Below are 26,595 nucleotides of genomic sequence, written 5' to 3'. Positions count from 1 at the left end.
TGAATTTCCAATTATGTAAACTTAGCCTAACAGAAGTTACTTTGTAATGAATCGCGACTAAAGATTTATCAGGGCTACTTCCCCTTAGCTTGGTTTGTTGGTATAATTTCAATTTGTACTTTAAATGAAAATATTTCTAAGGCACTGTATGAAAATTTATTTTTTTTGAAGGGAGGATAGTCTGGAATTTGGGGGTGAGGATAGGGTCTTATTTTTTTTTCACAGATTTATATTTGATTTTTTTTAATTATTATTTTATTATTTTTTTTATTAAAGGACAAGTGTGTAACAGTTAGGGGGATCTATTGGCAGAAATGGAATATAATATTGATATGTATGTTTTCATTAGTGTATAATCACCTGAAAATAAGAATAGTTGTGTTTTCGTTTAGCTTAGAATGAGCCCTTCATATCTACACGGGGAGCGGGTCCTCTCCACATAGTCCGCCATGTTTCTACAGTAGCCCAGAATGGCTTGGGCTGGAGTCGATAATGCTACTCACTCCCGCTGCTGCCGCTCTCTCTCTTGCTTCACCACTCACTTCCCTCATACACACACACTCTAAGCACTGCTCCAAATGCTCCAAAATTAAAAGAACTAGCTCTAGAGAGGGCCATTCACGTTTTTTGCGTCAGCCACCGTAGCTCTTCTACACGCTTGGCACACGGGAGAGGCTTCAGTTGGTTGCAATCTCAACCTCACCGCTAGATACCGCCAGATCCTACACACCGAACCTTTAATTCAGTGACATTAAAGCTGCATTTGGGAACTTTGAGCAAATATGATAAGTTAATTTTATAAAAATGTCACTATATCCTGACAGTAGTGCAAGAGACAGATAATCTGTGAAAAAAATCATGTCACTTTGTACTAGTGCTCTTAAAGGCATTTGCAAGTTTCCACCATGCCAAAACAAAACAACCAATCAGAGCTGAGCAGTCTCTGGATAGCTGTCAGTCACTGCTCGCAAAACGTGCTAACTCCGATCAAACGGTCAAACTAGGCAGCGCTGATCAAATATGAATCAATATTCTGTTACTGTAATGCCTATTTCTTGCCTCAAATGTTTTCAGAAACATCTTTTAGTGTACTGTTTAGCTAAACAGAAGAACATGATTTTTCTCATATTATCTGTCTCATGCAATACTATCAGGATATACTGACTGTTTTTATAAAAATAACTTTTTTTGTTATATTTGCTCAAAGTTACCAACTTCAGCTTAAATAAATGTTTAATTAAAAGCTCTTTATTTAACAATGAACTGCCAGTTTGTCAAAGAATTAGGCAATGTTTAATCCCACCTCTAATTTCTGCTTGTCATGTTTTAATTATTGATTGTGAAATTGATTGTACCTATTCAGTTATATCTTTTTGAGATATTGGGGGGAGGGTAGTGAAAGATTTTTTTCCAAACTCCAAAGAAAATATCTCTAATGCTGAGTGCCTTGCTTTTACAAAACCTGAAACCTTAGGTTCAGCCCCACTCGCCACCCAAATAATTTTCGTACAGTCCCCAAGTGCTAACAACTTGTAATCCTTATTTATGCCAAATAATTAGTTGCTATTTTTACATGGATTTTATCAGCCTTCAGAATCAGACCTCAGCATCATACACAAACACGTACACACACACAGAAAATAAAACACAAATAGCTCAGTTTGACATAAGTCCTTTTAATTTCAGAAGACTCTTTAATTGCATCAACATGGCAAAGGTAGTTAATTTGTAAATCATATTAAATATCCATATTTCAAATCCAAGTTAATATTCAACTGAGATAAACCTGATCTACATTTGTTATTTTCTAAAATTTTCAAATTAATATTATTTAAATATATTATGGATATATTTAATTTCTCTTTCAACAAGTCAGGGGAAAATTTTCAGACAACACTTCTCTTTCATAAAACAAGACTGTTATCAGAAAATTAACAATTTCCATATAAATGTTTTCAAATTTTAAATTTGTAAAAACTATATCACAGTGATGTCTGTCATATTTTTGGGCACAAGTGTTAGTCAATGCATCTAAAAGCATAAGGAGAAAAACCAATTGTTTCTTAAAAGATGCTGAAAAAATATTAGAAGAATAATTTATTTGCAGATTTGGATTCTACTTGACTTTCTATTTATTGTGCTAATTAAAAAGCTTTTTGGCAAGAGGCACCTAACTTTTTTTTTTATCATTTCAAATAGCAACTACGAACAAGAAGTGCAAATTATACATGACCTAAAAAGCATCCAACAACTACTGCCCCTTCGTTCTGTTTCATTTATATCCAGTAGTGCAAATCATGGGAACAGTTCTTGCAAGTCATGCCGAAATAGTCTTCTCAACCAAGCAACAACAAAAACCCTTGAAACCCCTTTGACGAAATACTGACCAATAGCAATTGCACTTCACATTTCACCAACAAATGGCCGTGGTTATGACGTATGAACGGGAGGGTGGTACATGGTCATCTATACAGAAAAATGCCCTCCGAACACAAACTCTACAAAAAAAAAACAGACACACAAACGACTGCACACCTTGGAGAGATGTTCTCCGGTAAGTTAAAAGGCAAATGGTAACTGACTACTAAAGAGCAAGGTCGTGATGTGATTGGCTCATGGGTTGACCTACACGTACGAGCAGTAGCCTGGCACGCTGAGCGAGTCTTTAATGGAACATCTGCTTCCTAGTAACATTTGGAAAATAACACTGACCCAAGCCAATCTCCTGTTGAGTTTGAAATACTTTTCTGATTAATCACAGCATTTATATTTCATGTAACTTCTAATTCAGTGCCACAAGTAGAAAAATTGGTGGCAAAAACCTGACATGGCCTAGTTCCTTCTATACCTTATGACATACAAATCTGTTTAGGATAGATTTGAAAATGCCAAATATACCAAATCTACTGGCATCCATACCACTGTTACTGTCAGGGAGTAAAAGGTGTCAGTATGCTTCAAACAAAGAGCTTTTTGGATCATTGAATAGCATCCATAGACTGTATATATAGATGGACGAAAAGTCTCCACTTCCTCCATTGTACAAAATTGAAGCCAAAATATCCCGGATACGGGAGCTGCTATCTTGAGATTTTGACATCATTTGGAGTCAGAGTCTGTTGTCGAGATGTTTTGGCTTCACTTTTTGGGAGCTGTCATGCCGTCCATCTTTATATACAGTCTATGATAGCATCTGAAACCCCCCTCCCTCCACACCTTACCTGGCTGTGTCTGACGATTATGGAAAGTCAAACTTTGAACTTCTCTCTCAAGCTATCTTTTAACATTCGCACTTTGTTACTTCTGTTTTACTATGTGCAAATGAGTGCAACACTATGAATGCCATCAAGGAAAGATTGTCTTAAAGTATGTGCAGTTATGCTTCTTGACCCTGTCTTTGCTGGCTGGCTTTTCACCCCGACTTCCGCTGTGGCTGTTCAGCTATATATACTTTTACCTACAGACAAACAAGTTCGTTTCGAGCATACTGACACCTTCATGTCATCCAAGTCACGGTTTTGGCCAACAAAGGTTCATACTTGCCAGAATCACAGGCTAAAATTCCACTCTTCGCTTTGAATTTTTACGTATTAAGCAACAATGAAAATGACGATGATATTGGGTAAAATTCACAATCAAAGCAAAGCCACTATAAAGCCCATGTAAAGGTTTATTATCTAGCCTGCACCAGAAGCAAACCCCGGACATTTCCCTTACACTCAAGCAAGCGAGACGTACCTCTATACATGATTAGATTCCCTTGATCTACAACTATTAAAAAGAGCAGCACAGTGGCATTTAGGCGTATAAGGGAGGCGTTAGGGGATGCTTCTGGACAGAGCGGACTACCTTGGGGAGAAATACCTCCTCTTCTTTTTACGTCCGCCATCCTTTGTTTCTTCAGCTACAGGTGCAAGTCCTCTTGCAGTAAAGGCTGCGACATCTCCCTGCTTCTGTGTTTTAATGAGGGCAGCTGTTTGAGCGTCACTTGTTTGATGTAGACCACCAGAAAGCCCAGCACCATCACCACGCCGAGGAAAGAACCCACGACGGGGGCGTAGGAGTACCCGTTGACCCTGGGAGGGACGGTGGATATGGGTGTAATCGGCTCATGGGACAGCAGGTCCTGAACGTTTAAGAGGGAGCCGTTGTTTGGCAGGGGGCGGATGGACAGGATGTGGCACATTAGAGGGTAAAGGTCAACGGAGCGCATGGAGGTCTTGATGTAATTCTGCCGAAAAGCCGGCCCCTGGGCCACGAACACAGGCTGCATGCTGCGTAAGGTGTTGTTATAGCCATGGTTTCCAACTGGAGAGAAAAGACGAGAAATGTATTAGCATAACTGGTTACAATGCGTTGATGTTAATTATTCTTGCATTGTTAATCTATAGATTTCCACATCCCATGGCAGAGAGAGATTTATGGAATCTGGCACTGCTGCTCTCTCGAATGATTTACTACCGTCACTGCTCGCCCCAGCTGACTGGTTACTGCTAAATCAATCACAGCAACGCACAAGCAAAACTGAAAATTAAATCAAAACACACAAGCACATAGACCTTTGATGGAGGCTTAGGCTGGTTAATACTGCTCCTAAAATGTATCAGTGCAATTACACTCCTGGAGAACTGACAGGATTCACTTAGTGTGCTGTGAGTGAAATCAATACAGTTTATCAATGCTGCCTGCAATGGCAGCATCTTTGGGTTCAAGTACCATCCAATCAGGCACAGTATCACAGACTTATCCTGTCTTACAGGGCGGGTCCCTCTGTGTTCTGTTCTGTTTTTTTTCATATGGAAATGCCCACTCAGCAGTTGTAAGCTAATCAAGGTTATGATTGAACGCTAGCACTAGCTGAGATAAAGGTAGCTGTGCTATGTTTGGAAATATCTGAAAGTGTTAATTTTTATTTTTTGACAGAGCATTTTGGCAAACTTTTCTTGGGCACTACCCACATAATCAACTGTGCTGCTCATCCCACAAATGCATGATCCTTACAAGTTGGACATCATTGTGAAGGTAAATACACAGGCTTTCTTACGATGTAAAATACAATGCCAATTAGCATTGTAACAACAGAGAAATAATCCACCAAACCCAAGTTTCCGAACTTTTTTTCCCAGTGTGTGTATATATATATATATATATATATATATATATAGCAGCGTCATCGTGCAGAAACCTAAGTCATGTCACGAAGGAAAAAGTTTTTAGAAGGGCTTGGGAAAATAGCATTTTGACTCTAAAACATACGTACTTTGAACAAAATTTGAATGTTCAGATTCAAATACATGAAGCACACCTCTGGGAAGCTACAGAATGACATAAAAACCTAAAAAACAAGCTTGATTTCATCTATTGTACCGTGTTCAATTGAAGTAAACAGGGGAGAAGGTGTATATTCACAGGGCAGAACTGTAACATGACCGTACCTTTTTAATCTTCAGCCACCAGGAAATGCAGGTCCAGTCCACACACACCGATAATAATCATTAATAAATGAGCATTGCTGAACACTGGGTGTACTCTAATATATCTAAGTGCCTTCCCTGTAATGCACTGAGGAGCAGAAGTTGCTAGACAGTAACAGCTATGGTTTTATCATCCTGGCCTATTGATCTCTCATTAATCAAACAGCTGTACAGTAGAAACAACTTCTGATATGCAGCATAGTATCATACTACACATATTTGGCTAAGCGGTCTCACACCACGTTGTAAGTGAAGACTGAGAGTCAGCAGGTTTTCTCTCCAGCCAGAGACTCCAGGAGGTCATTTTACTGATTAACAAGCCTTCAACAGGAGAGGAGGAAAATTAGCTGGTGTAGTCTGCTACCGCAAGGAAAATCTCAGATACTCAGTTTGAGATTTCTAATATGAAGAGGGGGTGTTTGAAAAAATACGTGCTTGTGATTTGAATTGAAGAAAAATAACTGCACTTGGAGGCGGCGCAGGACACACTTCCAAACCCACACACACATTCCTGCTGTTTCTAAGGGAAAACAAATCTGGCTTTCTTTGTTAATTACAGCTAGTATTACATGAGCTAGCTTTGGTTCAATGGCTTAAAAAAAAACTCCTGTGAAGCTATTAATAGAGCAAGTACTGTTTGAAACATCTGCAAAAACCCTGTTTAATGTGTACAGCCACAAACCAGAACAATTTCCCAACAGAGCTTTATATGAGGCTTGAATACATACGCATGAAGGGCCCGGAGGTCCTGTTCTGCATGATGGTCCAGCCCTCCATGGACTCTATGATAATGGGCATGATCCTGATGTTGTGTCGATAGTGGAAGTGCTCGGGAATCTCTTCCTTCTTGTACACCACCATGTTCGGGTTTGCCTTCGCCAGTTTACTGTGCACCTCGTCGAGCTTCCCTGCAAGACAGATGAGAATAAATTATATGATGTGTTAATTAGTGAGCTTTAGAGTCTATGGTAGGCAGATTTTGTTAGCTTTGGACAGACCCAGGCTAGTCTTTATGCTACGCTAACTGTCGCCTAGCACTAGCTTCATAGTTATCGTACAGACATGAGTGGTATCGATCTTCCCTTCTAAAAAAATTTCAAACTATTCCTTTAATCAAGTTCCTTGACAGCATTGAATGTGACAGATGTTTCAACAGCTGAATACACTGTTATCAGGCCATTAAATAGGCGTTATTGGTCGCTATAAGCATCATAGATGTGGGTCAACAGGGGCCTACTACACCCACTAGTAGGTTTTATCATCTATTCACATGGTAGATCACCAAAGGAAGGTATAAAAGAACACGACAGCGACCTCTAGCGACCGTAGTAATTATGACAGGAGCAGAAGCAGAAGTCAGGTGCCGTAGTATAGATGGTGTTAAACTCCATATGGGGTGGAGGTTGGGGGCACTGAATGGGACACAAAACACAGGGTTTTCCCCCCAGAAGACTCATTCAGTTATGTGTTAAAAGGTGTTGCTTTCACTTTAACAAAGCAATAGGTGTAGTAGGCCCCTACTGACCCACATATATGGTGCTTATAGTGTTTGATAACGCCTATTTAATGGCCTGATAACAATGAAATCGGGTCAGTTAAAGTGATACCTTCTTTGGGCAGTATTGCCACCACTGGACTCTTGTCCACCCAGGTGTACAGGTCTCTGCTCACATACTCGTCCAGCTCTATGATCTTATCAGGGAAAAGCTGCGTCATCCCGTGGTCACTGGTCACTATCAGGTTCACTTTCTCGTACAGCCCCGCCTTCTTTAGCTCATTCATGAGTAAGCCGAGCATCTCATCGATCGTGGCGATGACCTTGTCCATTTCTGGGTTCTCAGGTCCCAGAGCGTGCCCGCTCTCATCCGGCTCCTCCCAGTACAGAACTCCAAAATCCACCGCTGCTTCTTTGGGCAGAGTGAACCATTCAATAATCGACTTCACTCTGGTTTCAAAGGAGACTGAGGCATTGTACGGGAGGTACTGATTGGGGAACATGCCGTGGATCTTTACGTCAGACCCCGGCCACATTGCAGCCCCGCTCCGCCCTCCAGCTTTCTGGATGGTCACCCAGAGAGGCACCGCCTCCTCCCACCATCGGGACTCGTAAATACTGTTCGTCTCCATAGAGAAAGAGCGGTTCAGAACGGGGTCGTACATTTCGTTGGCCACGATGCCGTGCGTCTCGGCGTACAGCCCCGTCACCAAGCTGTAGTGGTTGGGGAAGGTTTTGGTGATGTAAGCGTTCTCCACGTGCTCCACCATCACACCGTTATCGATGAGTTCGCGGAAGTTGGGCGTCGGGACCCGGTCGATGTAATCCCATCGGAAGCCGTCGAAGGACAAGAGCAGCAGCTTGGGCCGCTCCCTCACGCCGTGGCTCCGGCGCCCGTGTTGGTTCAAGCGATGGAGGGAGACCAGAGGTAGCAACAGCAGGGCCCACAGGCAGACCAGAGGACTGCAGCCTCCTCGCAACAAGCAGCCCAGCATAGTGTGGTGTGTGATGGGACAACCTACAAACACACACAAAAAGGAAGAACTCAGTCAGGCTGAGCAATTAAACTCTCTCATCTGAGAAAAAGTATCCGTATCTCAGCTCAGTATCTGTAGAAGTACTTTTCATTTCTGTATAATCACCTGAAATTAAGAATCGTTGTGTTTTCGTTAACTTAGAATGAGCCTTTGATATTGTATCTACATAGGGACCGGGTCTTCTTCACAGAGTCCGCCATGTTGCTCCGCCATGTTTCTACAGTAGCCCAGAATGGACAAACCAAACACTCTAGAGAGAGCCTTTTACAGTTTTTCTTTACCTGAAGGCCACTGTAGTTCTCCAACATGCTTGTGAAAGGGAGGGGTGAGGGGAGGGGTATTCATTTGGTTGCAATCTGCAACCACTAGATGCCACTACACCCTACACACTGCTCCTTTAAGTGATAATTACTGTTGATTAGGGCTAAGGCAAATGATCGATTAGTTGCACAATAGAAAATTCGTCCACAACTTAATTGTAGGGCTGACCCCAATGCTTCAAAGCTTCGACCGTTGCCATGGTATTAAACATCCAAATCACTATTCCAATACTTCGTTTTTTTATTTTAATTATTTTTATATATATATAAGTATGTTATAATAATAGCAAAATAGACAAAATAGCCCATGAAATAAGTAATAATCCCACAACATTATTAATTATTATTTATTCTCAGACCAATATCGCTGTCTGTTGTGTGTAGAGATGCGTGTGTGTACAGTAGTCCAGTACAGTAGCACTGTCCCGGGCACTGAAACAGGGGAGATGGAGACAGACAGAAGAACATGTCAACCTACTGCTGGTCCGCGAAGCTTGAAATACTTTCGAATATTTCTCACCGAAGCTTCGAAGCCCATAAAATGGTATTCAGGACAGCCCTACTTAATTGATAATCGATTAACTCATTTCAGCCATTTATTTAAGCAAAAATGCCAGGAAATGGCTGGTTCACGATTCTCAAATATAAAAATTAGCAGATTTTCTCAGTTTTATTACGTTGCATATTTAATACCTTTTAGGTTTTGAACTGTTGGTTGGACAAAAACAAGTTAAAGATGTCCTCTTGGGCACTGGGAACATGTCATGGTTAATAGATTAAATTATTGTTATAATAAAACTAATAGATTAATGAGCTCAGCTCTATAGTGTAAGAAGTTACTTCAGAAAATTCAGAGTCATTAGTACACCTTTAAGAAACTTTCAAAAAAAGTTTTTAAAAATAGCTCTGTGCATCACCAGGAAGTGTATAGCAATTACATGGAAGTCTGATTCCCATCTCCTCATATCTACATGGCTTCTGGAAATGAACAGCTGCATTCCACTTGAAAAGATCACATATACCCTGAGAAATTAATACAACACCTTTCTGAAGATTTGGCAACCCTATTTAACCTATATGGACTCCTTACCAACACCTACGTATATTGGATTTGATATAACAAAATTGTCAGACTTGATACATCATTAGTCATCTGAATAAGTCAGAACACTGCATCTCGTTATTCATGATTTCTTTATTTGTGTATTTAATTTGTTTTTTTCTATATCCTTTTTTAATTCAATTGATCGTTAACTTGCCTATACTCCTTTTGAGTATGGTTCTTTTTCAGTTTGTATGTGGGTGGGATAGGGAGGGAATTTGGAGCCATGTTTTCGTGAGTTTGCGTTTTGTATGTTTTGTATGTTTTGTATATTTATTCAAAAAAATGTGAAAATAAAATATTCTAAAAAAAAAAGAAGAAAATTCAGAGTAATACCAGTGTAATACAGCTTTAAAGCTCTGTCATGATATTCCCGAGCAATAACAAGTCTTATCACGATATTGCTGTTGCTATGTTGATATATTATCCAGCTGTACATAACATGGAGTTAAGACACAAAACATAACATTAGCATTAAATACATTACAGGTCAGGAGAGCAATGATGTCATTGGATATTTTGATATAACGACTGCAATGCATCTATAAGAGCGACTTTACAACAGATGTATAATGACAGCCTTCCTGCTGTCAATAATAATAGCAAAGACGCAACAATAATAAGACGACATCCGTGTTGTAGCCTTTGTGCTGCAGAGCTAAACAGCTACAACACGCAGCTCTGCATGCAACAACATTAGACATCCACACACACACACACACAGCTGCAACACTTGACATAGCTGATCGAGGTAGAGAAACGCACAATAATTCATAATATTGTGTTGTCAACAAGCTTACCTCGGTATCTGATCCTGCACTGGCTCGCTTTGCTGCTGAAGGCTGCTGCGCACACTGAGATAAACAGCCGGAAGGAAGTCCCGCCTATTAAACCTGCTGCTGTGTGTTTTTTAATGTGTTTTATTATTTACAGATATTAAACCGAACCAGATCATTTGAAGACAAAAGGCTGTCCGGTGTTTTTCTGCAAGTGCATGCTTCCTCTGCATCCCCCAAAATCCACTGCAAATGCACCGGTCCCGATGACGTAATGTAGGCTGAGGAAGGGAGGTGGCAGAGAGGAGGAGGGGGGTGATCCGGTATTATAAATAGACATATTGGTGTCAGTCAGGTTACAATAATTTTGCTTTAAAAATGATGAAATATGTCAATGTGAAGGGTGTTGCATTGACTAGATGTGAAGGTGGAAGAAATGTGCACTCAAATTAATGCGCACCTACTAAAAATAGTCCCCTTCAAAGACATTGTTGCTCTAATTCCGTCAGATAATAATAATAATATTGAAAGTGCGATGCAATATCCGCCCTGCAACAATAATGACAAACTTTGTCCACAAGGTGTCAGTCAAGTCCTGTCTAAAAGTTCACATTCTGTTAAAAGAAAGATCTCAATCATGATGTGAGGCTATTTCTGACCTACTGAGAAGCACCTCCATACAGAGAAACATCTGATGCTCAGTGCTCTAATGCACCATATACATTCTCTACTTCATTTGCTATTAATTGCAATTAATGCAATGTCCATTTTTATGATTTTGGATGATCGAAAGCTCCAGAAACAGCTGATAAATGGACCTCAAGATGAGATTGCTTCTGTCAGTTTTTGTTTTCCAATGTCAAAGGTCAGTGGTTCAAAGTCTTTTTATTGGTATTCTGTACAAAATCCCCAAAAAATCACAGAAATAATTGTATAAGCAAATCCCCCATCCCTAAAACAATATTACTGCACCATTAAATAAGCTGAATTAATTTCATAAACAATTACATTTATACATATAAATGAATTAAATCTGATAGAAACATAACAACCTAAGTATAAGTTGTGAATTATATGTAATATGGGGTCAGCAGTTTAAAACTTCAATGTCAGTGGTATCCATTTTTTTAATATAAATTAAAAAAGGTTTCCATATAGCATAACGTTTCTGAGGACACCCTATTGTAGTATAGCGAATCTTCTCCAGTACCAAATAATGTATGAGATCTTTAAACCATATCCTAAAGGTTGGAGGATACTTCTCCTTCCATTTAAGAAGTATAAGTCGTCTATCTAAGAGAGATGCAAAAGCTATCATATCCTTTGCCTGACAACTAAGATGTATGTCTTGTGGTGCTACTCCAAATACTGCAGTAATAGCAGAAGGTTCTACGGGTCAGAGGTTGAAGTGTTAAATATACTTATACAGGATCAACGGTCTGTTATGACATTAGGTTTATGATTATTTATAAAGCATGTATCATACAGATAGGTGAATAATTAAAGAAAAAAATCAACTTGGATGAGCATAAAAGCAAAATGATGTCAATCATATCCTGTGGCCTTCAGTCACCAGAGCTCAACCCATATCTGCTGCCGTGGAGCAAGGTCGAGCCGTGAACACAATGATGACAATCTCAAAATCTATTCTAACCCTCGCAATGCGGCCTCTGGAGACATTTCAAGACTGGAGGATTGGGATCATATTATCTAATTTGAGTTATAACACTGGCTTGGTAGGTACATTCTGTTCCTCCTCAGTATGAAATGACTTTGGTGATCCCTGCTCTTGTCCTGTAGCGCCATCACCAGGTCAATTTTATATTTGTCCAATGCTTTGGTTTAGGACCAAATACCTTCAAACATAATGAAATTCCCATCAGCCTCAGCTGCACTCTGTGTTTAATGTTAATTAACAAATGTTAGCATGCTAACATGCTAAACTAAGATGGTGAACATGTTAAAGCAGCAGTGGGTAGAATTGGAGCAAATACGATTTTAAAAAGTTATTTTTATAAAACAGTCACTATATCCTTACAGCAGTGCCTGAGACAGGTAATCTGAAAAAAAATAATGTGCCTCTGTGTCCTCTGGTGCTCCTAATGGCATCTACAAGATTTCACAGACCGGAGGAAAACAACCAATCGGAGCCGAGCTGGAGCCTTGCCGTCTCTGAGCAGCTGTCAATCACTCGCGAAATCCGATCAAACGGTCAAACTAGGCAGAGCTTTTCAAAAATGAATCAATATTCTGTTACTGTAATGCCTATTTATCAACTCAAATGTTTTCAGAAACATCTTGTAGTGTACTGTTTAGCTGTACAATTAGAAAGTTTGTGACCGGCAGCCATGTTGACATCTGTTGAGGAAATACCAAACACCGCCCACCAGCCAGAGTAAACTTTCTAATTTTCACACTATAAAATGTTTCTGAAAACACTTGAGACAAGAAATAGGCATTACAGTAACAGAATATTGATTCATATTTGATCAGCTTTCCCTAGTATGACCGCTTGATGTGAGTTTGCGAGTGTTTTACAGCTGCCTCCATTGAATGAACAGCCAATAGGAACGCTCTCTCTGTGAAATGTGTAGATATTTTAAAGCCTGAAAACAGAGCCATGAGGAGGTGCAGAAGACAAATTTTCTCTCAGAACACTTGAATTACAATATGCTGAAAGGCTATTATTTTTGCCCAATGATGCCAAAAACCTTCTGCCTACTGCAGATTTGAACATTATACATGTGAAATACCAGCATGTAACATTGCCATTGTGAGCATGTTAGCATGCTGATGTTAGCATTTAGGTCAAATCATTGCTGTGCTTAAGTACATCCTCACAGAGCTGCTGGCATTTGAGTATATTCACCGAATATTCATTGTCATAAGCCCATCAGTAGCTAAATATGATTTGGTGCACATTTTCAAAAGTGTCCACATTCGTTAATTCAATTCTTTTATTTTGAAAAATGAAACCTTTATGTATTGTGTAAAGTCAATCAAACCAGGTACCACAATTTCCAAGCTTTCATTCATCCTTTGTGCATGTCTGAGCGTTCTCTTTCAAGGCCAAACATCGTCTTAGGTGCACACAGGTTCCAAGACTCAAAATATAAAATAAAACTATGTTACAATACAAAAAGGAAATCATCAGAAAAAAAAGCAACTGATGCCCATAATAAGTGACAAAAGTTGAACAAACAAGAGAAAATGTACAAACAGAAATGTAATGGTCCATTGTGCCAAAGAAGTGTTTCATACATTACATTTTCAGGATTATTTCTTTTCAGTGTGGATTCCTTTTGTGTCTATCTTTTATGTATGTATGTATGTGTCGTACATGTTCCTCATTGTGTTTTCCCTCCATTTAGCTGACAGGGTGAATCTATGTGGGAACAGTGGAGCGGCCATCTACCTACCTGCTCCTGTCAGTTCTGGGTTGACTTCTAACATGAAGGGTTTTGTTTGTTTGGGCAGGAAAGCTCTGTCTATTGTGAGATTTGTAGCTCTGTGTGTTTGTCTATTGTGATGCTACACAAGAATGTCGAGGTCGCTTTTGTTGATTTCTTTGTAGAATGTTGTTTGGCCTTCTATGTTTTAAATGGGGTGCTCAAGGTACACATTGTAGGATATGGTGAAGATCACTGTTTTATAGAAGAAGTTCTAGATTATTACTGTTGCAAAGCTGGTTTCCATACTACTGGATGCACAGAATATTATCATTAAGTAGTTATTAACAGAGTTTGAGGATGTGTTTTAAAGTTTTATATAAAAAAGGGTTCTCTATGATATCACAGAAAGTATCTAGAAATTCTGATATACGTAGTTTACCGTAAAACACCTTTCACAGATGGAAACCAATGGCCTGTTAAACATTCAAGAGCTGAAACAAGTAGTCAATAATTGATTAGTCAAGTGACAGAAAATGAATCTGAAACTGTTTAGATAGTTGATTGAGTCATCATTTTTCATTCTCTGGTTTCAGCTTCTTAAATGTGAAGTCTTTATAGCAAAATTGGACTATTGGTTGGACAGGCAATTTTAAGACATCACCTTGAGCTCTGTGAAATTATGATTGACATTTTTCCAGCTATTTTTCAACATTTCATAGACGCAGTGGTTCTCAACCAGGTGTCAGGAGTAGGGGTCCGCAGAAAAATGGGGAATAGTTTATTTTCACTATTGAATTCACAGTATAAGTGAGCCCAATGTTAGTAGTTGTTAGTCATCCACAGTTATCTCCTAAACTGTAGTTGACAATTACAGAATTCTCGTCTTTATCATATCTCACAACCTAAATCTTTCAGATGGAGGTCCCTGAAGCGAAATTGTATGAAATGGGGGTCCGCGACTTAATGTGTATCAATTTAGGGGTCCTTGACAGTCCTTGAGAACCACTGTCAGAGTAAACGATTCATTGCTTGAAATTGAATCAAATAATTGCCAGTTTAGTCAATAATGACAATAATTGTTAGTTGCAGCTCTACATTTATGCTTCATGGGCAAATTGGAGTTATGGTTGATGCAGGAATGATTTAAATCAACTCTACGGCCTTCATGAGGGCCATTCAGTCTGATTCAAATGAGATTCTGAAAACACAATTGCTCTCTTCAGTCTCTTAAATCTGTTGAGTAGTCGGTGGTTCAGTCTGAATCCTGTGAAGGAAGCTATGTGGGGTGACTGAGGCAAAAAATGTGAACAGTGCTGTGCATAAACTTGGTAAGGTGGTGGGGTAAAATGAAAAAGCAAGCACTTGTGCCATACAGGGTTAGGGTTTGAACTATGTTTAGGATTTTTCCCCTAAAGTCACAAAGGAGTGACAGTAGTGCTGAAAAAGTCACTTGGGCTGCCCAGAGAGGTACTTTTTGGACTCTGAGGCCAATCTGAGCTGACTTTGGGCCAACCAGAGGGCAACTACCAGATCAGAACTTGCTGCCACAATTTTATTGTGATTTTGCTGGATAATCGTCGTTCTAGTAGAGCGAGATCCCACAACATTATTCATATTCAACATTTATTATTTATAGTTATTCTCGGATAGATTTCGCTGTTTATGTGTAGAGGTGCATGTGTGTACAGTAGTGCGACAGCAGCACTGTCCCGAAACTTCGCATATGCTTTGAATATTTCTCACCGAAGCTTTGAAGCCCAAAAAATGGTATTTGGGACAGCCCTAATTTTATTATAGGCTATGTATAGGACTTTGTCACTAAGTTTTGTGTTGTATTAGGGCTAGGTAATATATCGATATTATCTGGATATCGTGATATGAGACTAGATATCATCTTAGATTTTCGATATCGTAAAATTACATGTGTTGTGTTTTCCTGATTGCTGGATAATCCTTGTTCTAGTAGAGCGACCAACACAAATGAAGCCCTGCTGCATATGAAATGCACTTGGGCACAATTTTACCTTTATACGTACACCTGTCTGATATTGTAAATCCCCATGAAAAATAAGGTCCTTATCATGAAATAAGAGTGGTCTAATTTGTCTGCACTAGTGAATTTATAGTGACCTTTTTCCACTGTATTGTATTACTAGTATCATGTTCCTATACAGGGTGCTGGTGCCTCTGCAGTGGTGGACTATTTGTTGGTGTATGATTGCTCTAGTTCTTTACAGCAGTGGAAAACCTACAAGACACAATGCCGGCCAGATTTTCTGGAGCTCCGACATTGTGTCATTGTGTCCATTTTTCAGGTCCTTTGTGTTTTTTATATACAACATTCTCCCTCTTGTCTCTCTCTCATCCTACATTACCCAGATCCACCGAGAGTCGGCCCCCTCTTTCATTGGCCTGCCTCCGTTTACCGTCTAGTGGGATCTGCGCACAAAGAGCGCGCATCCAATCACAGAAGCCCTATAATAAACCTCGACCAATCAGCGCCAGGCTCTTATTTACATAGAGACGGAACGAGCCAATCAGGAGTCAGCACCAGAGAGTATTTGGACTCCTCTGCCCAATGGCTGTGGGAGGTATAGAGTTTTGTGGGAGTGCATATAATCAACATATTATCGAAGGTGCTTAGATATTGATCCCGTATTTCGAAGGTAGTTCCAAATCGCCTCTACTTGGACCTTCGGGTTTGACCTTAATCTGTCTGTGCTTGGTGGAGAATAACAAACGCGTAAAAATGCCGAAGAGAAAGGTGAGTGTCGTTCTGTGCCACTACTTCACTGTAGTTCTATTTTTTTTTTTCCCTGCTCTTGCATTTGAGGAAAAATTGCAGTGCGCGATTTTCTGTGGCGACGTCGAGGAGGAGGCAGGTGAGGTGATGCCAAAGTTTGAAGGGAGCGCATTTTTCCAGGTGTTTTTTAACGCGTCTCTTGCGCGTAAAGGAGGTGTTTTATTATGTGGATTGTTGTCTTTTACGCTCTAAATTATCCCTGCGTTCATCTCAATGGCCGTTCTTGCTTGTGGTCGTTTTTTTATTTGCCACTTCCCTGTCCACTGCGCGCACTGTGCTGAATGTCAGACCGGATGGATGGATGGATGGATGCGTAAAACTCCCTTATAGGAGACGTGCGCTCTTCTAGGCGCATTTCACTCATATGTGAGATTGTGAATAATCTGTAATCTATCGGTAAAAAAACAACAACTCCCTGTGTCATTTTGGATGTCCGGACCAGTGGTGATGAATGGTGGTGGGGGGGATTGAACAAACCTCATATCCAGATGGAGAGAAAGGGAATAAAGAAAGAGGGGATCAGGGACAATTGGCGCTGCGTTTTTAAAAAAGAGCCCGTGACACTATCCAAACAAGCGTTGCTCGACGAGCTCCAGCGCATTGTATCAAGTGCATACATGGAAATTGGCTTTTCTGCCATCTAAAAAACTGCCATTGTCTGCGCAGATTCGCCTTTTTGAGAACAGAGAATGAATGGGGGGCCTCCAGGGGCGGAGGTCGCCCACATGCAAATGATGCGATTAACCAACCTGCAGGCTTAACACAACATTTTTTTTTTTTTTTTTCTTCATGGTGGGGGGGGGGGGGGGTGGTGGGCTCTCCTGTACTGCTGTCCTCACCTGCCTGCAGCTGGAGGAGTGTGTCCTACCATGTTCATGATATGATCATTATAAATGCAGGTTGACAGAGCCCTCGCAGTGTGTGTTGTTAGTCAATATCCATGTTTATACTGCATTATTCTTTGGGGAGCTCAGCTCTTGGCATGTAAAGCAAGATGCCTCCATTAAAATGGCAATCCCCACAGAGATCATATATCATCATCATCAGGTAGTCGAATAATACATAGGCTATGTAATAGGCTATATAAGCAATTTCAGACTTAGATTTATAGGGTTTAATTATGTGAAACATCTGTTTGTTTCTGTTATTTTCAGAAAATTACAAAATAATAAATAAATTCAGAAAAACAAAATACATTTTAAAGACATTTTGAGAACTCTTTATATTACCCACAAAGGTATTAAAATCCTCAATATATATATATAAATAAACAATTCTACCTGACAGTATAGACAATAAAGAAACTATGTTGTTTGCTTTTGTTATTATGCTGGGTTTTTTTTTTATTCATTTGTATGATTTTATTTAGGGCTGACTCGAATGCTTCGACCGTTGCCATGGGAATCGACCTCCAAATCACTATTAGAATGCTTCGTTTTTTTATATACAACTATGTAATAATGCATAAATCCCAAAATAGCCCATGAAATAAGGAATGATCCCACAACATTATTCATATTGAACATTAATTATTGTTAGTTATTCTCAGACGGATATCGCTGTTTATGTGTAGAGGTGCACTGTCCCGAAGCTTTGCATAGCTTTGAATATTTCTCACCGAAGCTTTGAAGCCCATAAAATGGTATTTTTGACAGCCCTAATTTTATTATAGGCTATGTACAGGACTTTGTAACTAGGTTTTGTGTCGTATTAGGGCTAGGCAATATATCGATATCGTGATATGAGACTAGATATCATCTTAGATTTTCGATATCGTAAAGGCTGCATTACAGTAAAGTGATCTGAACTTGCCAGACTGTTCTAGCTGTTCTATTATTTACCTTTACCCACTTAGTCATTATATCCACTTTACTGATAATTATTTATCAAAAGTCTCATCGTGTAAATATTTTATAAAAGCAACAATGGTCAACCCTACAATATCATCGCAATATCGATATCAAGGTATTTGATAAAAAGAAATATTGTGATATTTGATTTTCTCCATATCGCCCAGCGATGATATACAAAACTAGTGTTACGCACCGGCCTGTATGATTATTTTCATTATCGATTAACCTGCCGAATGATGATTATTTGGTCCATGAAAAGTCAGAAAATAGCGAAAATTTCACAAAAGCCCAAGCTGATGTCTTCAAATAGCTTTTTTTAATTTTCAATTTACTATCATAAAAGAAATCCAGTAAATATTTACAAAAGAGTAAGTAGAGCCAGTATTTTTTTCTGGCATTATTATTTTTAAATAAAATGACAAACAATGAATTGATTATCAAAATAGTCTAATTATTTTTCTGTTGATAATTGATTAATCAATTAATTTATTATATTGTTGTGATTTCTGTTTAACAAGTACTGCGTTTCTCAATAGAAAAAGAAGCCGCCAGCACTTCTTTTTTGTCAGTTTGTAACCTTTTGACCTTTTCTCAAAGCTATTGTGCTTAATGATTTGCATTATTTGTCTCATCCTGGCTCCCTGTATTATTCCACAGAGAGCATAAGCTACAACAGCTAAAAAAGAAAACCAAGTGAACCACATCTAACTGAATCCATCTAAATGATTTAATAGTTAAATAGTACTGATGATGGCAGATGAAAACAACCAGAAAACTAAGTTTTGAATCACAACATTTTTAACTTTAGAGGGGTCATATGCTGCTGTGTGAGCACGTACACTCACCCTGTTAACGGTCTCTCCATTCCTTGTTGCATTTCCTCCAGTCTCCAGAGGGTCCCGAGGGCAAGGAGGCCTCCAAAGTCACAAAGCAAGAGGTAAATGTTCCGGGTGTGTTGCTGTGTGTGGGCGTGCAGGTGTGTGTTTGTGTGTGTGTGGGCGTGCAGGCGTGTGTTTGTGTGCTGTTTTTTTTTTGTTGTAGTGAGAGCGAGTGTGTGTGTGAGTGAGAGAATAGACACATGACAGGTTAATGATTAGGACACTTGTCGCAGTCACCAAGCACTCGAGATCAGCCTGCAGAGGTACAACTGATATCTGTCTCTCTCTCTCTGTCACTGTCTCTCTCTCTCTCTCTCTCTCTCTCTCTCTCTCTCTCATTGATCATCCCTTGCTCCGGTAGCCCACCAGAAGGTCAGAGAGATTGTCAGCGGTAAGTTTCGTTCTTCCCTCCCTGTCTTCACCTCTCTCCTTCCTCTCCCTGCCTCCCGCCTCAGTGTTGTGGGATAGTGAGTGTCGTACTACCAAGGCTCAGAGTAAAGTCCTCGCCCAGTTTATGGATTTGATCAAGGCAATTTACAAATTCCATAAACGTGCTCCCTGAGGATTTGAGTCTGGCTTCGTACTGTATGCATGTCTTTTTCTCTGTTGTCTTTGTCCATTCTCAGTCTGGTCTGTTGCAACAGCTTGTTGATGTGTAGGGCTGCATGATTAAAAGGTAACAGTAAATATGTATCAGTAGCAAGAAAGCTTTTTCTCCTTAATTAGATCCCCTACTAAAGTTGACTCAACAGTAATCAAATTGGAAAATGTTCAATTTGCATTCAAAATGCTCAAATTGTTCCCCATTTCCTAGTACAACTAATGATTATGGATAGTAACTATATTGATATTATCATTAGGTTATCATTTTTATGTGATCATGCCGCTCTGCCATACAGGCCGTGTGTTTTTATCTGTGTTGTACTTTGCATGTTGAACCCATCCGTAATGAGTCTTTGCATGTTTGTACATTTGCATGTACGCTTTAAAGGAATAGTTTGACATTGTGGGAAATGTGCTTATTATGCAGCTGGCAGCCAGGTAGCTTAGCTTAGCATAAAGATACATACATACAAGATACAATCATACCCTGCTTTATGATCTGTTTGACTCTAAATGGGACCATAATTGACTAAATGAACATCATGCTGTACTGATGCTATACTGACTACTCTACTGAGGTAATAAATCAAGTGAGAAGTAGGGTCATTTTCTCATAGACTTTTATACAATCAGACTTATTTTTGCAACCAGAGGAGTCGCCCCCTACTGGCTATTAGAAAGATTGCAAGTTTAAGGCACTTCCGCATTGGCTTCACTTTTAAGACTCGGAGGTTTAATCTGCAAAAACGAAAGTGTAAAAACGCCAAATCGACTTAATACGGAGGAATATTTCTAGGCCTGGCGTCCTGTGGAGACCAGAAAGTCACTGTGCTAGCTGTTTCCCCTGTTTAGTTTTTATGCTAAGCTAAACTAACCATCTCTTGGCTGTAGCTTCATGTGTAACAGGCAGACGAGAGTTTCAAACTACTCCTTTAAGCTGTTGATGTAACTATGTAAACACGCTAGCTGTAATTATTTTTTGCATGTTTCCTGATCTGATATTTCCTTGTCTTTGAACACCTTCAGCGGGTCAGCTTATTTAATAAAATGTGACATAGCACTGCTATGTCATTTATAGGCTATTTGCATTTCTAATGAGGTGTAGGCCATTTCCTACATGTCACTGTAAATGTTGAGCCTCACTTCCCCCAGCGTGAGAAGAACTTATGTCTCATGGGCAGAGTGTCGGTGATTTCTAAAGGAAAACAGAGATATTCTGAGAGAGAATCACATGGTTTAATTTTGTCACAGCAGTGTTACTGTAGCTCGTGGCTTCAGGGTAACATGGTCCACACTCAGCGGCCTGGAAAAGCTCTGCAACTTTCTCACACTGAGTGGCCAGAATTTGAACCCTCATCTGATATAGTCATTGTGCGGTGGTCTGAGGTCAGTTCTCTTTGAGAAGAGGCAGATATTTAAAACTACTTAGCACAGGAATATTGTCAGACACCATTGCTTAGGAAATATGAAACAAGCTTATTATTAATATCTACAGTGGGAGCTAATACAGCCTCCATGTGTTCTGTGTTAGTCCTAATAAATTCTCTAAGCAGCTCTTGTGGCTAAAGCAACAGGATTAAAAACAGGACAGTAGTGGCTGTGTAAGTGTCGACAAGACTTTATTATAATAATAATAATAATAATAATAATAATAATATAGATAATAGATGAATAATATTTCTCCAAAAACTATGCACTGTGTAGTTGGTCAGTCTTAACTGACTTCTGCTTAATTTGCAGAAACCTGCTCCACCCAAGCCTGAGGCCAAGCCCAAGAAGGCCATCGTCAAGGTAAAGCACACACACACACACACACATACACACACACACACACACACACACAACTACGCCCACAATGATTTATTTATATCCCCATAAATTTGCAACAGTCTGAAGCGCTCGGTTGCCCCTCACTACGGGTTTATGTGCGTGACCAAGGCCGCTGGATGTGGAAAACACCGAAACATACACACAGAGCTCCTCACATGCAAACATAGTTTGCAACTACACCTACAGTATGCAGCTCATTATTTCACACCCTCAAAAGATCCAGGAACTCATTAGTATTTATTTTGAATTTTGACAGAACAATGTGTAAGATTTTGTGGGATCTATTAGCAGAAATGGAATATAATATTCATAACTATGTTTTCATTAGTGTATAATCACCTGAGACTAAGAATCGTTGTGTTTTTCGTTGAGTCCACCGTGACACTGGCTATAGAAGGAGCATTTTGCGTTTTAACATTACCTGAAGGCCACCGTAGTTCTCTGACACGCTTGTAAAACTGCGGTAACGTGAGCCGGCGTCTGACTTCTGTTGCTCCTAAAGTAGTGTTATTATGGTAAGGATGGCCTCTGAGCGAGGCGAATGGCGGTACCACGGTTTTGCACTCGGCGGCTCTCGTTACCGCAGTCTTGGAAAGGGAGGTGTGAGCGAAGGGGTTCTCAGTTGGTTGCAATCTGCAACCACATCACTAGATGCCGCCAAATCCTACACACTATACCTTTAAAGTATTGGTAAAATATTCTAATAATTATATTGTACTTTTTGTGTAGTTATTTTTGGTGAAAATGAGCAAAAAGCGATGAGACTCACACATACTATACGAAATGTTTTCCATGTATGATCAAATGTACCATCATGTGATTTTTATGCACTTTTCTCATTTCTTCCATGCAGAAGGTGGTCGATGATAAGGGGGCGAAGGCAAAGAAAGGCGGCGCTAAGGGTAAGAAGGACGACGGCCCGGCCCAGAACGGAGAGACCAAGATCAATGAGGTATGAGGAGGGAAAATTGAAGTAAAAAAAAAATCAAGTTGATGAAAGAAGAAAACTTTCAGTCAGAGACAGCCAAGAAAATAATGATCTTTATTCCCTTATTTTGTCAATTTGTGTATAAACATGAACACACATCACCTAAATTCCTCCACTGCATAACCACACTGTTTCCCATCACTAATACACGTCTTTACACACACACATATGCATGCTAACACACACACACACACACACACACACACACACACACACAGATCTACGTGTCTCGTCCGTCTGTCAGTGTGTCTTCCATCAGAAGCACGGCTCCCTCCTTGATGTCAGTGAGAGGGCAGAGTGAGACAGTCAGAGTTAAGGGTACGGTCGAGTGTTTCTAATCCATCTTTGGAGTGTGTGTTTGGACACTAACTTATTACATATTCAGAAATTATTGTATGTTAATTGAGCAAACATTTACAACAAGTGTGCTTTGGAGTGCTGTGGCGTGTCTGAGAGAGAGAATGAAAGTAGTGAGTGAGAGTGAAGAACAATTGAGGATGTCTGGCATTTCTGTTGCTGTGTGCAGTGAAGTGGGCCAAGGACAACTTTTTTACACATGAGCAGGAAGGTGTGATGCTCACACAGCTGTGACGTTAGACTTGATTGGCTCACTGTGTTCATAGACTGCCGGCTCCACCAGTGGTCAGGCAGAGGAAATAAAGAGGAGATGATTCCTGCAAATACTAGAGGAGTTATGGGTTTCAGTAAGTAGCCTCTCGGAGCAATTTAGTAAAAAAAAAAACTTAGCTATGGAGGTACAATAATATCACATGAGCCAATCCTGTGAACACAACAAGATCTTAAGCAGAGAAACATTCACTGATAATCGTTTGAGCTAGCACCTTGAAGCCGGATCAATCATCAAATTATGGTGAGTGGTCACATTTTCCCTTTCACAACTTGTGATAGTTTTGGTTTTATTTGAAACCAAATGCAATTTGTTTTGTGCTGCTCACAGCATTAAATAAATGACATTTGACAAATTCAACTGCAGCGTGTCTTTTCAGAAAGAATGTTCCAGTTACCCTTGCAACCGTGGTCTCACGGGAAGGTATAATAGCACAACATTGCAGGGACATTCCGCATGTCATTTGTACGCCTCGCAACAAAGCTACTGTGACGTCCGCGTTTAGGTTGAGGTAACAAAACCACTCAGTTGGGTTTAGGAAAAACATAGGGGGTGGGGCTTAAAATAAGTACTTAAACTAAGTAAAATACTTACAGAATCAAAGTAACATAAGTACGGAAAAAATTTCACAAACGTCACTAAAAACATGACAAACCCATGACAAACGTCACTAACATAACTTACAAAACAAAACACGGGTCTCTTGGTTAAAAGTTCTGTGTCTGTTTGACCCACTCACTAGCTCTGAGCATAGCATTTTTTATTTTATTTACGAGGATGCGTTTACATTGCAGTCAGCACAGACTACATGGCGTAAAAATGACACGCCAAGAGCAAGAAAGGCGTTCTTATTGCATACCAAATGCCTTGCACATTATTGTGTCAGTCATACGCCTTTTCGTGCGAATGGGCTGACCCTTGATAATGCATAGATCTCACTGCGAAGAGCTGTTATTGGAACTACTTTCTATCGGAGAAATAGTCCCAACGATTATTGACACATTTTTTTTCTATTTCCGGAGTTGGAAATCTTAAAGACTCAGCACATACAACCAAAACTATCTGCCACAACTAGCAGTCCATGCTCGAGATTTAAAGGGGTTATGGAATTCTGATAACTTGATAAACCTGCTTCTTGGAACGAGGCCCAGGTTTTCAAAGTATAAAACACTGCAGCTGTTCTGTAAATATTACCTTTTAACCTAAACTCTTCTGAGTAAATTTAAGAAAATAGATAGGCCAGGGCCATTTCTGAATCATACCTAAAGGAATAAATTATCGCTTTCTTGTCGAGAGTTAGATGAGAAGTTCGATACCACTCTCATAGCTGTACGCAGGCTACCGTTCGTAGCTATACCTTCGAAAAACAATGCACTGTAAATAGTATATATCCCACAAAATCAATTTTTATGTAATCCACATAGTTATGAACCAGGAAGTGTAAAGAGTGACAAACACCGCATAGGGGGGAAGTTGGGGTGGATGGGTGGGTCAAAAAACTTTCGCTGAAGAGACCAGTGTTCATGTCCCGTGTGAAACCAGAAGTCAACGCTGATTAATTTGTCACGTAACCTCTGTACTTAAGTTGCACCAATTCCAGAGTTATTTTAACCCAAACTGTGATCTTTTCCTAAACCTAACTAGTTTTGATGCCTAAACCTAACTATGTTGTTTCCTGTGAAGACGGAAGTTTATTTTGAAAAGACTGTCCGCATGTAATGAGCGGAAATTGACACATGTTGCGGGAAATTTGTTGGAAAACGCACGAAAAATGAGGAATAAGTTTTCATAAGATATCATACAAGCCATTGCTGTACGATATGAAGCTAGAGCCAGGAGATGGTTAGCTTAACATAAAGACTTACTAGCCTCAAACCTGGCTCTGTCTTTAGTTTTTGTACGTATTAAAAAAAACTGATAGAACTTTTTTTTCCCAGTTAGTGAGCTTTAGAGGTGCAGGTAGGTTTTTACATTTGAAACAGAGCCAGGCCAGCTGTTTCAACCTGTTTCTAGTCTTTATGCTAAGCTATGCTAACCACCTCCTGGCTCTAGATTCACATGTAGCTAACATGAGACATAAGAGTGGTATCAATCTGTATTTCAACGCGTATTTCCCAAAAAGTAAAAGGAGATCACCTTTCATCACCTTTCCAAAAACAAGCAAAAGTTGTTGGTTGTCCTTTTGAGCCGCGTTGGAACCTACCTGTGATGAAGAGTGATGGGCAACGCCTGCATCGTTGTGTAACTCTTTCCCCTCTTTTCCCCCTCCAGGTAACTGAAGCAGCGGAGGAGGCGACCGAGGAGAAGGCGTAAAGACACGGGCGCGTCCACCGACTCGTCCCCCTCTGACTCCATGGCAGCAAAGCATCTTTTTTTACTGACGATTTTTGTACCATGCTGAATTTTTTTTAGACTTGTGATAGTAGAGACGGACAACCAGCAGCCCCCATCCCATTATATTCACACTACTGTCAGCTCCCTTACCCACAGTTGCTCGATTCTCCTCCCTCCTCCACCCTGTATCGCTGCGCGCCTCTCAGAAACAGAAATGAACAGAATGAAGTGTTTTTATCAGGCGGCTGCAGATGTTCTCCATCTTGCCTGAAGGGGGCCGTAAACACGACTGTTATGATCTCTAAACCAGCTCTGCCTATGTTTGTAGTCTCTACGAAGGATCATTATTATTATTATTGGCACTCTGACTATTTCCCCCCCCTGATGGTTAAGGTGAGGATTTGTGGATGCAGAGCTACAAGAAACCAGGTTCATAGTCGCCATGGAGAACATCTGCAGCTTTTTAAAAAGATCTTAGTTTTTAGAATCACCACCACTGTTTCACATAGCTCCTTTTTGTATGTGTGTGCTGGAGTGAATGTGTTTGTGTGTCTCTGTGTTTTACTTTATTTCCCCCCTTTTCTTCCCCTCCTGATCGCCTTGTCCCGCAGCAGAGTGACATAGCAATAATGAGTGGTGCTTCTGTTCTAGACGGCTCTATTGGCTTTGGACCCTCTGGGCTTCTCTTGAGTTTCATCCTGTTGGGAAAATATTTTGAAATAAAAGAAAAAGTTGATGTCACGTGGCAGTTCTTGTGTTTTTTTTTCTATTATTGGTGTATAAAACTACTGTGTGCAGAATTATATATAATTGGACAGCAATGGCATTTTTTTTGTCATAGCCACTAGTATATGGTGATTGTAGGCCTTCACCTATGCTGGGTTTTGTAGTTTGGAAAACTCAGGTAATCTGTGCAAAGCTCTATATGCATGTAGTATGTGTTTGAAAGCTCCTTTTCACTGTGTTTAGAAGTACGTTTTTAAAGCAACACAAAGCCGGTGCTGTGTGTCAGTGTATATCTTTGTGTGTGTGTGTGTGTGAGGTCGCCAGGGGCACGTGGCTGTGTTAAATACAACTGCTGT

General features: G+C 40.0%; 2 protein-coding genes across 5 annotated transcripts; one reads left to right on the top strand and one right to left on the bottom strand.

The window, feature by feature from the left end:
• Nucleotides 1-1,656: 1,656 nt before the first annotated feature.
• enpp5 (ectonucleotide pyrophosphatase/phosphodiesterase 5) lies at nucleotides 1,657-10,488 on the bottom strand. Of its 2 annotated transcripts, none has more exons than XM_074616159.1 (4): nucleotides 10,229-10,488; nucleotides 7,082-7,987; nucleotides 6,203-6,382; nucleotides 1,657-4,308 (listed from the first exon to the last, which is right to left on the bottom strand). In XM_074616159.1, the coding sequence occupies exons 2-4, from the start codon at nucleotides 7,962-7,964 to the stop codon at nucleotides 3,905-3,907; spliced, it is 1,467 nt and encodes a 488-aa protein (XP_074472260.1). In that variant the 5' UTR covers nucleotides 7,965-7,987; nucleotides 10,229-10,488; the 3' UTR covers nucleotides 1,657-3,904. The 2 variants fall into 2 exon arrangements, with proteins under 2 accessions (XP_074472260.1, XP_074472259.1); XM_074616158.1 differs by lacking the exon at nucleotides 10,229-10,488 and adding an exon at nucleotides 8,686-8,809.
• Nucleotides 10,489-16,173: 5,685 nt separating this feature from the next.
• On the top strand, nucleotides 16,174-26,254 carry hmgn3 (high mobility group nucleosomal binding domain 3). 3 transcript variants are annotated; one of them, XM_074616146.1, is made up of 7 exons: nucleotides 16,181-16,360; nucleotides 19,139-19,189; nucleotides 19,492-19,521; nucleotides 21,474-21,524; nucleotides 22,417-22,515; nucleotides 22,770-22,869; nucleotides 25,451-26,254. In XM_074616146.1, exons 1-7 carry the CDS (start codon nucleotides 16,346-16,348, stop codon nucleotides 25,456-25,458), a joined length of 354 nt encoding a protein of 117 aa, XP_074472247.1. In that variant the 5' UTR covers nucleotides 16,181-16,345; the 3' UTR covers nucleotides 25,459-26,254. The 3 variants fall into 3 exon arrangements, with proteins under 3 accessions (XP_074472248.1, XP_074472247.1, XP_074472249.1); XM_074616147.1 differs by lacking the exon at nucleotides 19,492-19,521 and having other exon boundaries at nucleotides 16,174-16,360; XM_074616148.1 differs by lacking the exon at nucleotides 22,770-22,869 and having other exon boundaries at nucleotides 16,187-16,360.
• Nucleotides 26,255-26,595: the final 341 nt, after the last annotated feature.

Source organism: Sebastes fasciatus, chromosome 18, assembly GCF_043250625.1.
Source record: "Sebastes fasciatus isolate fSebFas1 chromosome 18, fSebFas1.pri, whole genome shotgun sequence".
NCBI lineage: Eukaryota > Metazoa > Chordata > Actinopteri > Perciformes > Sebastidae > Sebastes > Sebastes fasciatus.
The sequence above is the reverse complement of the archived record's forward strand: the minus strand, read 5'-3'. Positions and strand labels throughout refer to the sequence as shown.

Bases quoted from the DNA above. Each gene is read 5' to 3' on its own strand.
- hmgn3 (XM_074616146.1), top strand. The intron at 19,522-21,473 runs GTAAGTTTCGTT...CTTAATTTGCAG, and splicing joins GGTCAGAGAGATTGTCAGCG to AAACCTGCTCCACCCAAGCC. The intron at 21,525-22,416 runs GTAAAGCACACA...TCTTCCATGCAG, and splicing joins CCAAGAAGGCCATCGTCAAG to AAGGTGGTCGATGATAAGGG.
- enpp5 (XM_074616158.1), bottom strand. From the start codon at position 8,794: ATGTTCTTCTGTCTGTCTCCATCTCCCCTGTTTCAGTGCCCGGGACAG. The intron at 7,988-8,685 runs GTCTGAGAATAA...GTGTGTTTGTAG, and splicing joins CACAACAGACAGCGATATTG to GTTGTCCCATCACACACCAC. The intron at 6,383-7,081 runs GTATCACTTTAA...TCTGTCTTGCAG, and splicing joins GGCAATACTGCCCAAAGAAG to GGAAGCTCGACGAGGTGCAC.